This window comes from Perissodus microlepis, chromosome 5, assembly GCF_051167445.1.
Source record: "Perissodus microlepis isolate ML-2025 ecotype Zambia chromosome 5, ASM5116744v1, whole genome shotgun sequence".
Lineage (NCBI taxonomy): Eukaryota > Metazoa > Chordata > Actinopteri > Cichliformes > Cichlidae > Perissodus > Perissodus microlepis.
Genome location: NC_140465.1, coordinates 5,259,917 through 5,276,425, shown reverse-complemented (window position 1 = coordinate 5,276,425; position 16,509 = coordinate 5,259,917). Strand labels below are relative to the sequence as shown.

The following is a 16,509-nucleotide window of genomic DNA, read 5'->3' as shown; positions in this document are numbered from 1 at the left end:
CACAGTGCATTACATCCATCTTTTCTATACAGTCTATGTTTCACATTACACTCAATCTGTCTGATCTTTTGAAAAAGGTGACAGCCTTGAACAGATAGGTGTTCAGTCAAAAGTTAAGCTGAAAAATTAATTAATAACAAACAGACAAGCTAGATTTCAAAGAAGCCTGCTTTCTAAGGTGTAAGTACTTTTGTGCGTTAATGATTTCTCCGTCTTTCAGAGTCAGATCTTTTTCCCAGGAAAACAGTAGCTGATCTCGTGACAGACCCCCCCCCCCCCCCCCCAGCTAACCCACGCCAGATTCTTTTTGAAAGCTCCACTTGATTTGACCCCAGATAAAACTTATGCAATATGTAATTATGTAAGAAGTTTTGACTCTAAATCTGAGATGAATAGAGTGGATTACAGCATGGGACTGAGACTGGGCTATGATTTCAGGACGGTTTGAAAAACAGATGCATAAACCTCCGCAGAGTAAAGGGAGAAGCAACCAAAGACCAAAACTGGGAACTGGTGGGCGATCAAAGATGAAAGGGTATAAAGGGAGAGGAGGACATGGCACAGAGAGGGTGACAGAGGTGGTGACTTTCCAAAATGTCTGGAAACCTTAAATGGAAAATTTAACAGAGCGATGCGCTGTGTAACCATAAAAGTCAAAAAGGTGGAAATAATGCTCGAGGACAGGAACACACACAGAGGTCTCGTCTTTGTAGCCATCCCCTCCACCTCCTTCAGTACCACTTTCCAAAGAGTTGTTAACCTGAGATGTTAAATACAAATAAATAAATGCACATTTAGCTTTAACAGCGAGTCAACCTAAACCTTTCCATTTGCTGTTCCAAACACGTGGCGTTTGGCATGAAACACCAACTAACACGCAGACAAGTCTTACAATTCTAGCAGCATAAGCAGCAGCAGTTTGCTGTGAATAAGTGGAAGATGTGGTGAAAGAAGCTGAAAGTGCTTCAACAGGAAAAACAGGGGGCACAGGAAAGGACACCCCGAGGAAAGCTCAGTGCAGAAAGCTACGGGCACTTAGCACCAAAGGTGATGGGAAAAAAAATGAGAAAAGGTCACAATGTGTTAAAATATGTAGAGACAGAGGAAGGAACACACACAAGACACACACATACAATGTGACTAACACCAGGCTGCACCTGTAGTCAGTTTCAGAAAACAAACCATCATCCTGACACTCTTCAACCCTCTCCTTCCTCTTGTGACATCATTACCAGCGTTGTGGAACATTTTGGTGTCCTATCCCAAACACAGACCTCTCTACGCCTGGTTCAGCTGCTCTAAGAGGAAAAGCGTGACGCTTTTTCAACATATATTAGAAACGCAGACAAATGCACTTGCACACATACACACGTGAAAGTTTTGTCATTCTCGGGCTACAGTGGTGACGTACGTGGAGCTAAAGTTTGGAGGAATCAAAGAGTAATTGCGCTTGTTGCAGGAAAAGGATGCCAGGCTGACCGAGGAGTGGTCCATCAACAGCTGGCTCACAGAAGCGTCTTCATGGGAGAGGAAGTCCCAGCATTTAACCTTCAAACACACCTCCTTCTGGGCTCCTCTCCTCGTCCTTCTGGCTTCCGCCGCCTCCTCTCACTCTGGGATCTGCAGGGCCATCACTGCAGGTTTAGTCTTGAAGTACTGGTTGAAACGTAGCACGGCGTACCTGCAGACGGAGAGACAGAAAAGACTGATTTTTGACTTTGTCGCTTGCACAGAGATGTCTCTTCTCTAAGATTTCTTCTTGGAATGTTACAAATTGTGTTCTTTAGATAAGATAAAAAAGTTTGTGGACACATTTTTTGGCAGATTGGTGAACCTTTGCCACATTCCCAAACACATTCAACCATGACTTGCTTAACTCATCTGCACGGATGTGGTGGTGTGTATGTGTGCGTGTACAGTCATGATGCTTAGTGCTAACCTTTTCACACACGCACACTTACCCCAGGAAGTCAAAATCGATGGAGGAGTATTTGGCTTGGATGAGAGCCCAGAAACCCCAAAAGAAGTGAGAAGCCTTGAGAGAAAACAAATGAGATATCAGATGTGTACCATGAAACAGCAGGGTTGAGCTTGCAAGAGATACTGTGTGCATCTGTCAACATCTGTCTCACCAGAGCAAACTTGTTGACCTGAACGTAGAGCGTCTCTAGCTCTCGCTGGCTGACCTCCTCTGTGTTCTTGGTGAAGAGTTTGTAAGCCTGCAGATACACCTTGAGCCACTCCATTTGCATCTCCCGACTAGGATAGAGTCCATAGTTCGGCTCAGTCATGCCTGAACAAACACATGGACGTGCAGTTGAAGGATAAGCTGTGCACCACCAACACATAACTAACTCATGTAAATCACACTGTGCTTTTGCTGACCTGCAAATTCATTGAAGTGGTTGCCGATGTCAAAGGCCTGGTAGTTGTAGCTGGAGTACTCATAGTCGATGAAGCGCACATGACCTTAAGGAGACCAGAGAAAGGAAAACACATACGTTACATTATTATGCACATGGTCATTTACAGCAAAGCTGAAGGGAAGCAATATGAAGCACTCTTCAGGTACTGCTGCCACATGCAGTGCACGGTCACATGACAGACAAAGTCAGAGACAGTTAAAAAGCCTGCTAGCTGTGCTGCCTCTTCACTCAAGTGCTACTGACTGAACCTGAAGAGCATCTTTACATGGAACCGCTGTGTGCTTCAGTTAATGTTCCTTTGTTGGGGCAGGGATTGTTTTTGATGGTCAGCTTGAGACAGCAGGAAGAAGAAGGATTATGTGACTATTAGACGCACTGGAGGGACCTGTTGGTCAAACTGCACACCAGTCATCTACACCTGGATGACTGGAACAAGAGCCAGTGAACAACGCCTGTGCAACATTCATGGAAATTTACATGAATGCACTGAAAAACTGCAAATCTTTGATCTTTGTCTATAGTAACAACAGTCTGTTGTTACTATAGACAAGGAGCAGATATACAAAGACCAGATAGACAGACTTAGCTGGGCAAATTAGCATGAATCCACAAAAAATGAATAATGCTTGTGGCTCCAGAGGTGATTTAGTAACAATATGTATGACAGTAAATGCTGCCACCAATAACTTACTAACAACATATGCACAGCTTGTTGCTTATAATCTAAGCAAAGGTTTTTTATTTCTCAAACTGATGGGGACGGAGCAGGGAGTAGTCCTTTATATGAATCCTGAGCTGAGTCTTTACATAAAGTCTGTTTTATTACAAGCAGTTGCACTATATAAACCCAAAATATATATCAGCAGACCTGACCAAGCAGCATTTTGGAAGATCCCGATGAATGCAGTGTTAATGAAACCACTGCAACTGGTGCACAAGCATAAATACACACATCACACTCATTCATTTTTTTCCTGTTTTGCTTCTTGTTTCACGCCGCATGTGTTTCTTGATCCTACAATAGAGAACTTTTTGAATTGTAGTACAAGAGGTGCTGTTGCAAAGATCATATTTCTGTTTTCCTTAAAACCTAGTAACCGCCAGATAAATCCTAGTTATTGGGAATGCTAACATTACGGCTGAATTAATTTGCTAACAGGCAAATGCTTTTCCCCCCAGAAACCAAACTAACATATATAATATTTGTTTATGGGTGCTTCTTCTTCATTTGTAGAGCACACAAATCCTTTTTTCCGGTCACTGATGGTTATCAGCATGCTGCACTGTGCATCATGGCTAATGCTAACGTAGTCAGCTATTGTGGATTCATGCTAATTTGTCCAGCTGTTTGCATTAGCCAAGCTGTGGTACAAAATATTAGAATTCTTAGTATTTTGTACTACAGCTTGGCGAACACATGTGACAACTATCTGTCTGTTTTGAAACTCCTCAAAGCCCAAGGCCATTTCTATAAATGTTAGCACAGACTGCCTAAAGAATAAAAGGGAACAACTGTAAAAGTCAGCATATGATATTGGAGAGCTGTATGTATGCATGCTGGTTGTTATAGATGCACAAACAGAAAGTTATACTAAAAGGGAAATATTATGCAAATAAAGCATTACTTTAGTAACTCCCAACCTTTGCATGTTAACACCAAAAGATGGTTTTGTGCTGGTGCAGGCAGCTAGTATAACATGCCTCACTTCTAGTGATCCAGCTGTCAATGATCCACTGGAATGGGGGCAGTGTGGGGAGTGAAGTTAGAAGTGCTGCTGATCATTCTGGTTGTAAAATGGAATCACAGCCGTGAGACGAGAAGCTCAGATTAAGGCTCAGACACTTACCCTCTTTGCTGTTGTGGATAATGTTCTTGCAGAGCAGGTCATTGTGACAGAGCACCACAGGTGAGCCCAGTGTGGAAAGATGCTCCTTCATCCAAACCATCTCCTGCTCCAGCACCACCTTGCTGGGAACTTCCTGCTGTATTCTGGACAGGGAAGGAAATGGAGAGAAGGTCAGTGTAGTCGCGCACATTGTTGTGTTGTGACAACCATTCAGAATAGCTGCACACACAACACTGTGTCCACCTGTTAAGTAAGCATGACAGGAATACTTTCACTGGCTGTTTTTCACCTAAATAAAACGCCTTTCATTATTTTGGTATCATGCCACATGGGAACATATGTGAAATGAAAACAACTGAGTGCGACATGCACAGGCAGCACACAAGCTCAGTGGGGCTCTGGCCTGCTGACTCCTGGGAACACAGTTGCAGAGAAACAAGTTCTCAGTGGACCCTCCTGGTGCTGGAGTCACTGTTATTACGGCTACATTACACCTCATTTCCTGAGTTTTCAGACCCGACTACCAACATCTGATCTGCGATTTATTCCACACTGTACTTGAAATAAACATTCATGCATATCCTGCACCAGTATTTATATAAATCTTTGCTCTTTTCAACTGTGTGCACATGACACAAACCTACTGAGGATTAACGCATCACAAAGGGTTCAGCCCAGCTAAGATTGTGTAGTCTGATCTAATCAGACGAGCAGCAGATTTGGCTTGATGGTAGTCCAAAGGTGGTCTTACTAGATAGCAGAGAAAGAGCTAAGGTAGTCTCATCCAAGCAAAAGCTAAGAGTGCTGAGTAGAAACCCCTTTGTTAAATGTAATGGGCTTATGTGGATTACTCCAGTATCAGCCTGAAGACAGTCTGAGCTCAGAGAAAACCAGTGTGCACACAGGATGCACCCTCTCCTCTCAGATTTCCATCTAGCTAGCTCTCTCTCTGACACTCACTCAAACTTAACTCATCTAACATGTCATCCACAGAGGAAATGTTACTGAAATGATTCTGATTTAGACTAAATGCTACAAATAACACCGGCCTATTAAAATGAAGCGCAACATGAGGGCTTCTCAGATAGCAGTGTGCAACAAGTGTCTGCTGTCCAGGACCAGGGACTCTAGCTGTCTGTGTTACCAAGGACGGGATAAAGTGATCTGATAGACCGGGCTAAGCAAACATCTGCTGGCCCACTGAATGCCAAACACTCCCTAATCCAGTCTGCTATTATTGTTACAGTTATATAAGCCACATGCTGGACTTAATCTAACAGGGAAGAGAACAAAGATATTAGCTGGGACTGGGCAGCTGGCCAGGTTATAAAATGGTATACTTTATCTGCTCCACATGTCTCTGCCATGCTATCCTCCTTATTATATAGAGATGAATTTACATTTTCATTAAACACACTTCTAGGTAACGCTGGGAAATTACACCTCTATTACATCTCATCTTTTGGCTGACAAATATCTTGGTGTTTTCTATGCTGCAAGCCAAGTGTTCAGTTTTATGCTAAAGCTACAAGTCAACGATATTTTACTCATATAAAACACAAAGATAAGATTAAAAAGTTTACTGTCTCCATGCTGCTTTGACATATTTCAGTAGAAATATAAAGCTTGCTCCATTGTTGTAATGAGCTAATTAGCATAGCAATAACATTATTGTGTCATTGGTTAATTCTGCCCAGCGTCTGACCTTAGCACATGTTTACTTCTCTCTACAGACTTGATTTGGGCTATATCCCATATGCTGTCAAATCATGTGACTTTGCAGTATGTGTGCTTGCAATGGAACAGGAGACCTTGTATTTGCAGCAGAGCACCTCTAACTCTCTTCTACTGAGACTAGCTAAGGTGTATTGCTTATTTAGTCCTACGTGCTTTTTAAACAAATCTGGAAAAAATAAAGAGAACTTGAGTCTGTGCCGAGTATTTCAGCTGCGTGACAGTCTTAATTGCTAACGCATTCTCAAATGGACAGTGCTGTGCCAACAGTGACATTTGTTAGCCTTCAAACCCAGAAATAATGTTAAAGTTTATATTTGGACATCAATACATGAACCGCACAGGATACAGTCGTACGCTTTTTGCAGTTATCGCTGTCATTTTTTATGCAAACAAAGCCCAACTACCCCACTGCTTCATCACGGAGAACTTGCAGAATATTTCAGGCTCTATGCAAACAGCTTATGTTCTCATTTAACAGGAAACTCATGCTGGGCTTTATGGACTATTTGCATCATTATCACGGTGATAATGATAACCTTAACTTTGAGCTTTGAAAGTGAAAGTAGATAAGCAGGAGCTCACCTGATGTTGGAGGCTTGCTCTGTGAATTCTGTGGCTACAAGCGAGAAATATTTCCGCATCTTGATCCAGAGGTTGGGTTTGGGGATGCAGCCGTTGTGTGCATGGATGGCGTGGATACGAGCCATTTCCCTGGCTATCAGCCTGAGCGGAGACAGACAGAACAAGGTTACAGTCGTGGCAAGATTTCAACTACAGACCATTAGTATCTAGTTGTAAAGAATCCCCACAGTACAGTGGCAGAGTGTCCTACTTCATTTATCTACAAGGACAAATTTTGGTTACAGAGTTCCTGGAGATAGTTGAATTAAAACAAGCAAATACATAATGTCCACTACACAGAGCTGACGTCCACAATGGGAAGACTGTTTCACAGTCAAAACATTGTGTTACCAGATGAAGCATTCCCTCTAAATGTTGCGTTTCAGCTCAGAACCTTGTGGAATTGTCCGTTTTCTTCATTATACAGTTCTTTTTTTGTGTGTCCTGTGCATTTCTCCATGTGTCTAATCTTTGTTGTATGAGGCAGAAAAGCACTGATGTTAAAATTTTCACCATCTTTGAGTAAACTCAAAAAACCCATTCAAACATTGCTGTGACAAATTCACACCTGAGCAGAGTAGGATCTCTGACATCCTGCGTTCCAAGTGCATCTCCCTGCATGAACTCATAGCAGATGCCATTTAGAAAGGTGCAGTAGAGGCGAGGAGCACAACCATTAGCATGCAGCACCTAGGAGACACAAAAAGATGACAATGAGGTAGGAGCAAACAACTGTTTATGTTAATTAATTTAGGACTCTGCAACGCTGCAACACTACCTGAAAGCTCTTAAGCTCATTGTCTCGGTCCACAATTAGCTCTGTTTTGTTTCCATATACTCGGACCAGGACTACGTCATCTGGACTGTCGTCCACGTAGCAGCCCACTAGCTTGTTGGTGGTTCCATCGGTGAAGAGCTGGAAAAAGATGAAACCACATCTCGTCTCAAACAGAGCCTCTGATTGTACAGCACCATGGTGCTTCAGGACTGTTTTCCTTAAAGCTATTAGTTACCTCTAAGTCAACATCAACACTGAAGACACCATACAGCTTTGACCTACATGAGATGAATGTGTCAGAACGCCTCCGCAGGGTTCACAGAAGACTTGAGCTAAATGTTGAAGTGGTTTTTAAGTCATCTTACTAAGATTTTGTTTGAATAATAGTTGTACAAGAACATGAGAACAGGGCATGGTCAGTCTGTGTTAGCAAGAGCAGTGTATGGACAGTGACATGAAGAGGGATATTACAATAGGGCATAAAACTCTCATCAAAAATGAATGCACACTACAGAGTGTAGTGGTTCAACAGCCCTCTGCAGCGGTCTACACAGATATAGTCCTCAGATAGAGTCATCTGCCACCATGTTCTCGACAAGTGGTTGAGTGTTTGTGGCATCCACCAAGCCCACTTGTCCCCTTACGCTGATGACGATGATGACATACCAACATTATACTGAGTTACTCCATTTAGTCTAAGAGGAAACATTTTTATCTTGATCATATCATCCTGGACGGTACGGTGGTGCAGTAGTTATAACTGTCACGCCACAGCAAGAAGGTCCAGGGTTCAAATCCATCAACTGTGTGGATCCATCAACTGTGTGGGAGCACCCACGCTAGTGCCTGCGTGGGTGCTCCCCATGTATTCTGACTTCCTCCCACAGTCCAAAGGTTAACTGGTGATTTTATCTATCTGGCTACAGGATGTTTTTTAAGCTTGTAATGTACACCCAGTATCGGCTCACGTTCACACTGTAAACGAACTGTAAATGAACCTCTCTGGAGTTCGTTTGGACTTTGGACTGTTGGTTCTTGGTGTGGTTGTTTTGGTCCACATGTGAGTGCAGTTACTATGTTCACATCTACACAAACAAACCGCACCAGTTGGGAAAACGAACCAGAGTTCAATTAAAACGGACTAAACAGCGTAGGTGTAAAAACACCCTGAGTGTTCCTTCATATCACTGGTGAAGACTTCTTGCACGTCGCCTGATCAGTCTTAAAGAGTGATGCTGTCAACAAGCTGAGTCAAATGCTTTTTCTAAAATGAAGAGTTTTCTAAAATGAAAAGTTAGCAAAAAGCCTTGTGTGTCTGAAACTTGGCCTTAAAAAACAAAAACTCGGAGTGACAGCGTGGCTCCAGTGGACAGTGGTGGGCCGGTCCGTCCCGCTGCAGCGGACACAATAACAACATACACACTGCCTGCATCTCCCCCCAAGGACCAGACGCTCACTCACGCATATCTGGCATTCCGCACGTGGCTCACCACAAAGATGGGCGACAGACATCCCTGTTATGACCATTCATACACAAGCATACACGCCTTTGCCAAAACGTGACTGATCCCTTCTGCCCGCCACACAATACGCTGCTAAGACTACGATCAATACATCGACAGACAGCGATAAGCTTGGACCCAGACAGAGGTAAACATTCTGCCATATACTGCTTGCATGGGACATTGATGGTGGCATCCTCCCCCCCCCCCTCCTCCCCCTCCTCCCCCCCCCCTCAACCACCCCACTACCAATAACCGGGTCCCTGTAGGGTGACCTCACTGTACAGGCTGGAATAGGTTTCCTTTGATTGACATGAATCTTTGAGTCTTCGTTATGTGAAACTTGTAAGAGGAGACCATTTCTCTGTCGCTGCAGGCACTCTGCCATTTTCAGGAAGTGAGTGGATGTTTGGCAATAGACAATAAAAATCTCCCTGTCCAGGTGGCAGGGCCGGTCAGGTCTTCCTGTCAGCAGTGCAGGTGTATAAATCTACTGTCAGAGTGGTAGTCGTTGAGAGAAGTTTTGCCAGTCTGGCCTGGAAAAGTCGAGGTAAACACAGTCACATCCTCAGCTGCAGGTGGCTGTTGTGCGAGGCCCAGGGAGAGGAGTAACCAGGATGTAAATACAGGGCTGAAGCAGCTGGGCTTAGACTGTGCCACTGGGGACTTTTAACAGTTCTGTAGTGCTCACTGCTCCAAAAACTTTGACCCAGCTACGACACAACAGTTACTAGATCCTTTTACCTGGAATCAATTATGCATTTTCCTTTCCCTGACGAGTCAAGTCTCTGTGGATTACCTAACACCACCACACTTCTAGGAAAATCTTTTAAAAAGACTTCTTGGAACCATATCTGCCACCAACTGTTATTATATTACAATGAATAAACGTGCTGATAAGCACCATTGTCTACATACCCAATGGTACAGTATGTCATGACGTTGTTATAGGGGTGGATGTTTAGCTCTTGGCCTGTATTATTAAAGCACATTGTTATTATCGTCCCACATCAAAGTATAAGCAAAAGCACAAACCTGAGGTAGGCCTATGACGATGAATTCCATATAAGAGTTTCCTTCAACTTTGTAAAACAACATCAAGGCTTTACTTCCAACCTTTTGATCCCCTGTTTAATGCAAAGTTAATTTGCAAATATTAGATATAGATTTTAATCCCACAGTAGGGAAATTCACTTGTTACAGGAGCATGAGGGTCCGAAAAAAAGGGAATTATAGATGTATTCAAAAACAATAAAAATAAACAAATAAGGTTCTAAAAAAAAAAAGATAAACCTGCTAAAAATTAAGACCAATACAATTCATACAATTTTTCTCCTGTTGACTCTCAGGCCTTGTCCATCAAGACAAAATGATTTCCACTGTTTAAAAATTCATGACAACTACTCAATAAAAGTTCAGCTCTAACATAACGAATGAATAAATCGTCCAGTATCTGATAATGGGATGCAGGGGCACCAGGCTAAGCAGGGAGCCCAGATCTCCCTCTCACCAACCAGCGAGCCCTCCGGTTTATCCGGGGACTTATTGGGGTGTTTCCAGGCCAGCCGAGAGACAGAATCTCTCCAGCGTGTCCTTGGTTTGCCCCATGCCTCCTCCAGGTAGGACGTACCCAACTGAAACACCTTACCCAGGAGGCAATACCTCAACTGACTCCTTTCGATGTGGAGGAACAGCGGCTCTACTCTGAACCCCTCCCAAATGACTCAATTCCTCTTCCTATGCTAATGGAGAGCTTATCTACAGTTTGGAGAAAGCTCATTTGCAAAGCATGCATCTGCAATCTCATTCTTTCCCCTTTAAAAGAACCACCATCAGCCCACATACCATAACAGTAGATGGCTTTTGTATGGATAAAAGAATAAAAGTTTTCAAAGGTCGACAGCTACATGTATTTTCGATCTGCATTAGTAAATAATGCCGCCTTGTGAGAGATGGAGAACATGCTTAAACAAACTACCACATGTAAATCTTAAGGTTTGCTGACTGAGACTTTTACAGTGCAGGGTCACTAAAATTCCAGTAGTAATAATTTGTGACAATAATGTTATGACATATTTCCATTGGCAGGTAAATCATTCGTACAGTTTAAATGAGCTGCCACTAACAGCCTGGGCTGCTGGTGAGAAGCAATGATTGGTGGGATTTGACCTGTAAGGCAGGGTTGGCAGAGGTGTGCTCACGTGTTGGTGCCCGATCTACAGCAGCTATAAATAAATGTTGATTAGTACATCTAGTAGCACAGTAACTATTACGCTAAATTAAACTCAAAGTTCAAATGATTGCTGGAGGGCAAGCAGTACTGTTTTTGCCATTCAGGTGGGCGTGTCCCAGTAATCTGACATCACCTGAAAGCTAGAGAGACATGTTGGCTTGCTAATGCCCATCAGTGATGAGATACATATGACTGGGGCTGATGTTTAATCTCTGCTTTTGTAGCTGAGGAAATGTTCAAAGAGACGAAAGACTTTAAAACACTTTAAAAAAAAGTTTTTTATTTTACTTGTATAAAATGGGAACAACAACAATATTATCCTGGGACTCAGCCTATTTGCTATATCCTCTGTAGTGGACATAGTAAAACTGGAAGATGTTTTTTCCCAACGGTTCTTTGTTTATTAAAACACACACACACACACACACACACACACTTCTTTAGTACTATTTTTTAAGAAAACATTTAAACGGTTTAAAAGAAGAGACTGTATATCTTGGCCTCCAACATGTACACTCCATTGAAGTCCAAAAGCAAGTGTGTCTAATATCATTAGGATTCACACACACATGTATTTGGGAAGAAACGAGACACAACAATCAGCTGCAGGCTATAATGAACACAGAGCTCAGGGAAATGCTGTAACGCAGTCTGTCCCTTTGAACTAGTAATTATTACCAATCACCGTGTTCCTCTATCAAATTGACCATCGCGCCACCATCAGCTGTCCTCCGACACCAAGATGACAGCGCGACTTATACCAGCTTTCACACCGTCTTTAAGTGCCCTACGCGATGTGCACTTTAGGCATACACTACAGATAAGAACCGTACCAAGTTTTGGGACATCCTGGTGCAAGTTTGCTAATTAATTAGAACACCTTGATAGCTACGGTAACCTATAAATGTAAATTTTCTCTAAAGCAAAACCAATTTAAACGTCTTAGTTGGTAAAGAAAATAGAAATAGTCAATTATATGCGGTGCAATAAAATAAATTCAGCTAGGCGACATGTCAGGTTGCCACGACCCTCCTACTAGCTTGCCGGTGATGCTGCAAAGCTGTCAATCCTTTCCCAGCCTAGCATAATCAGTACAGCTAGCTTTGCGGCTAACGTTACCTTGGTCTTGACGTCGCTCGAGTCCCACGCCGGTCTCAGCTCTTTAATGAGCTTCATCGCTCCCTCCGTTACGTTGCGCTCGTCCACGAAAACTGGGATTTTTCTAATTACCGGCGAGCCCACGGGTACATGTATTTGAGTCTCCATCCTGCAGCAATTTCTCTGAAACGTTAATCTCCAAGCCCTTGGCGTATATTTCTAAAAAAAATTGCACCATACGAGTGCCGCTTGGTTTAGAAGTAAGTGTTGGTGTGGTTTTTGTGAGTGACCTAAGACTGGTTCAAGAGATTTAACACGCTGATGTAACGTTGAGTTGAAAGCGGTACAGATGTACGATGAAACTGCCGGGTACTGATGCTCGTCGCCGGTTTTCTTAGGAGGAGTCAGCCAACTGTACCATTTCCTCCTAATTGGCTCCGCCCGCCCGGGATCATCCGATTGTACCGCCGGTTGAGACGCACTGCATTCGAGCACGCCCATTACTTCCGAAGATGCCCGAGCAGTGCCGGGTTCAGCCGAATGATAGCTGATAAAATGGAAAAATTCATTTTGAAAGTGAAGCCTGGAATTAGTGATGGGACGCGCTGCGCCGTCGAGAAATTCAGGAAGGCTTTTATCAAGCGCGTGCCGAGGCTTGTTTCTTTAAGGGCGAGTGACGTCACTAATGACGTCTGAAGCCTCGCTGTTTTAGCAGGTGGTTCGAGCGTTGGTGTGATTTATGATTTATAGATATTTATAGTCTTCCTGTTGGAGTTTCACATCTGACATAGACGCGCTTGTTACCATGGAGCATGCTAAAAGGAGAAGGGCTTCCCCCTATATAACAACACTTTCTCCCAGTAAATGAATACTGGGAGAGTATTCATTTACTGGCAAACTCTCTTATCCTAAATGATAAGAAAACTGAAATCGTGGTATTTGACAGCAACGTTCCTCGTTCCCTTACCAGCTCCCTTTCTGACACTGTTAGCAATCTGGGCGTGTTGCTTGACAGCTCGTTCAAACTCGATAAACAAGTGTCTGCTGTAGTTAGATCTAGTTTCTACCAACTCCGTCTCATCTCTAAGGCTAGACATATGTTCTGCATAAGGGCCTGGAAAAGCTCATCCACGCCTTTGTGACCTCAAGGCTGGATTACTGCAACTCACTTTATTTTGGTCTTCATTCTACCCTCCTTCATAGACTGCAGACAGTCCAAAATGCTGCGGCGCGCATTCTGACCAGAACTGGGAAGTTTGCCTGTATCACTCCTGTTCTAGCTGACCTGCATCGGCTACCCATAAAATACCGCATCCAATTTAAAATACTGCTGCTTACGTTTAAAATTACCAACACACACCACCGAGCTACCTTAAGGAACTCCTTAAATCGTATGTTCCTGCCAGAGCATTAAGATCATCTACTCAGTTACTCTTGGTGCAGCCTAGATCTCGGCTGAAGTCTAGAGGTGACCGGGCGTTCGCCCTGGCTGCACCAGAGTTGTGGAATAACCTTCCGATTGTGATCCGGGCGTCCGATTCTATCCAATCTTTTAAATCACGGTTAAAAACCTATTTGTTTAATCTCGCCTTTCCTGCTTGTTAATGCTTGCAGTGCACCTGACTCTTAGACTTACTCTGTTTTTTTCTTATACATATTTTTTATGGCTTGTGCTTTTATTATGTTTTTATTTTGATATGCATTTTATATTACCCCTGTGTACTAGTGGCATTGACCTGTGAGTATATTTGATACTTTGCTAAGGCCTTATAATACTCGTGTTACTTCTCTGTCTCTTATGTTAAGCACTTTGGTATTCCGCTGGTTTTTAAATGTGCTCTATAAATAAAGATTGTTGTTGTTGTTGTTGAATACACATAAGTCGCAAGTCGTTCTTTTTAGTTTTTGTTGTTTTGGGGTGTTTTTTTTTCCATTCCAAGGTGAAGCATTTGTTGTATGCCAAGCAACCGGGGTACAACAACAACACCTGTTCTATAGTATCATCTAGGCTGAGATGCAAATATACAAACCAGGCTTGCTGTGGGATGCTTGTACACCCCTGCTTCCTCCTGCACTACATAAGAGGGTTTTTTTTTTTTCTAAAGTTGGAGAGGTTATTACCAAAAAGAGAAACTGGCTGAGTCAAGCATAGTGGAAAACCAATGATTTTTTTAATACAAATAAATAAAGTCACCCTCACTGCAGTATTCATATTCACACTTCAAAGGTTTTAAAATAACCATCTCACCTGTTTACACGCTGACTGAAAGCATACTGGCAATTATTTGACATTGATATCCTTCTATTACTATTGCCTCAACATTATTAAAAAACAAATTAGATAAACAAAAGAATAAACCACAAAAATTCAGGTTAAGGTGTTTTAATTTCTTGCTAGCTATTACTCCCACGCTGACACTGTTGTAAGACAGCCAAGATGAATAATAAATAGATGACATGGCAATAAAGGTTTTGACCACCAGGGGGTGGTGAGGCTTCATCTGGCCAACACTACCTGCATTTTCTAATGAAAGAAAAATAAACTGTGAAGAAGTCGCCCACATTAAGACAGTAGTCAATAAAAGAAGGAGAGTAAACTTTTTCCCTTTACAACCTGTAAGGTCACTTAAGAATAAGTATTAGCATAGCTGCTAATGCTCATTAGAGCCATGATAACAGTGGGAACAAAAACTTCTATGGCAGGCAGAGAGGCATTATATAGAGCTAATGATAGTTTCTGGGTCAATTAAAAACAAATAATTTTGAAAACAAATTTAAGAAAATGTAAAGTAATTTCAGGTGTGTTTTAGAAAAAAATTTCAAATTCAAATGTATATTGCAATGAATAAATTGGATGCTCTGTGTTTTGTAGTTAGTCCTTATGTTGTTTTTGCCATCAGTCTGTCTGCTCTGCTGCGTCTCTCTGTGACCTGGATGTTGACAGTCTCTGATAATAATGTGATTGGTCTTTTACCTAACAGCCAGTTTTGTTTTTTCCTGTAAAGTATCTCACCTGCTTCTTCAGCACTCTGGACAGGAGGAACACAGAAGAGATGACATTCTGTGGGATTTTGCCATTACAGAGGATCCTAAGAGCCCTTTGAATATCTCAGAGGAAGAAGCAGATGACAACATAATGAACACTGGTGCTCCACAGGGGTGTGTATTGAGCCCTCTCCTGTACTCACTCTACACCTACAACTGCACGGCCACTAGCAACTCCAACATCATTGTGAAATATACGGACGACACTACAGTGGTGGCTCTTATCACCAAAGGTGATGAGACGGCTCACAGGGGGGAGGTCAGCGCCCTGACCCACTGGTGCTGAGACAACCATCTCATCCTCAACGTCGCAAAGACAAAGGAGCTGATAGTGGACTTCCGGAGGTGCAGAGAAGTACACACCCCCATCACCATCAACAGAGCTGCTGTGGAGAGAGTGAGCAGCTTCCATTTCCTTGGTGTTCACCTGGCAGAGGATCTCACATGGTCAGTACACATAAATAAAACAGTGAAGAAGGCGCAGCAGCTCCTCTTCTTTCTCAGGAGACTGAAAAGATTCTGCATGAGCCCCCGCATCCTCAGGACCTTCTACCGCTGTGCCATTGAGAGCATCCTCACTGGATGCATCACTACCTGGTATGGCAACAGCACCGCTTACAACCGCAAAGCTCTCCAGAGAGTGGTGCAGTGTGGATAATTGGAGGTGAGCTTCCCTTCCTCCAGGACATCTACAGGAAGCGGTGCCTGAGGAAAGTGGGGAGGATCATCAAAGACTCCAGTCTTTGATGAAACTGTTCATCAAAGACTGTTCAGACTACTTCCATCCGGCAGGAGGTTCTGCAGTATCCGGTCCCGAACCAGCAGACTGAGAGACAGCTTTTTCCATCAGGCCATCAGACTGCTGAACACTTCATAGACACCTCACCTTCACTTACCAGAACTTCAACATTATGCACTCCAGACAGTAGATAAATGCCACTTGTTTTGCACATTTCCAACTGCCGACCTCTGTATATTTTGTTTTTATTTAATTTTATACATATGTATATGTCACACAGTGGAAATTTGTATTTATCTTGTATATTGTTTTATTCTGATTTTTTTAGTGTTTATTTATGAGTGTCGTTTTATTTGCATGGTTTTATTCTGTTTCTATTGCATGGTTTTTAGTGTTTTATGTGACATGGTTTTTATCCACTGTGGACTGGCTGCACATGGGACAAATTAGCTGATAGGGACCACCTGCTGAGGCAGGGGTGTG

The 16,509-nt window shown here is 42.8% G+C and overlaps 1 protein-coding gene across 1 annotated transcript; it reads right to left on the bottom strand.

The window, feature by feature from the left end:
- Window positions 1–275: 275 nt before the first annotated feature.
- Window positions 276–12,866, bottom strand: etnk2 (ethanolamine kinase 2). Its single transcript, XM_084927484.1, has 9 exons — window positions 12,264–12,866; window positions 7,410–7,547; window positions 7,200–7,321; window positions 6,593–6,733; window positions 4,274–4,416; window positions 2,386–2,469; window positions 2,133–2,293; window positions 1,962–2,035; window positions 276–1,681 (listed from the first exon to the last, which is right to left on the bottom strand). Exons 1-9 carry the CDS (start codon window positions 12,408–12,410, stop codon window positions 1,609–1,611), a joined length of 1,083 nt encoding a protein of 360 aa, XP_084783610.1. The 5' UTR covers window positions 12,411–12,866; the 3' UTR covers window positions 276–1,608.
- Window positions 12,867–16,509: the final 3,643 nt, after the last annotated feature.

Excerpts from the sequence above, each read along its gene's own strand:
- etnk2 (XM_084927484.1), bottom strand. The coding sequence starts at position 12,410 with ATGGAGACTCAAATACATGTACCCGTGGGCTCGCCGGTAATTAGAAAA. Across the intron at positions 7,548-12,263 it reads CGAGCGACGTCAAGACCAAG|CTCTTCACCGATGGAACCAC; the intron begins GTAACGTTAGCC and ends ATCTTTTTCCAG. Across the intron at positions 7,322-7,409 it reads ATGAGCTTAAGAGCTTTCAG|GTGCTGCATGCTAATGGTTG; the intron begins GTAGTGTTGCAG and ends TGTGTCTCCTAG.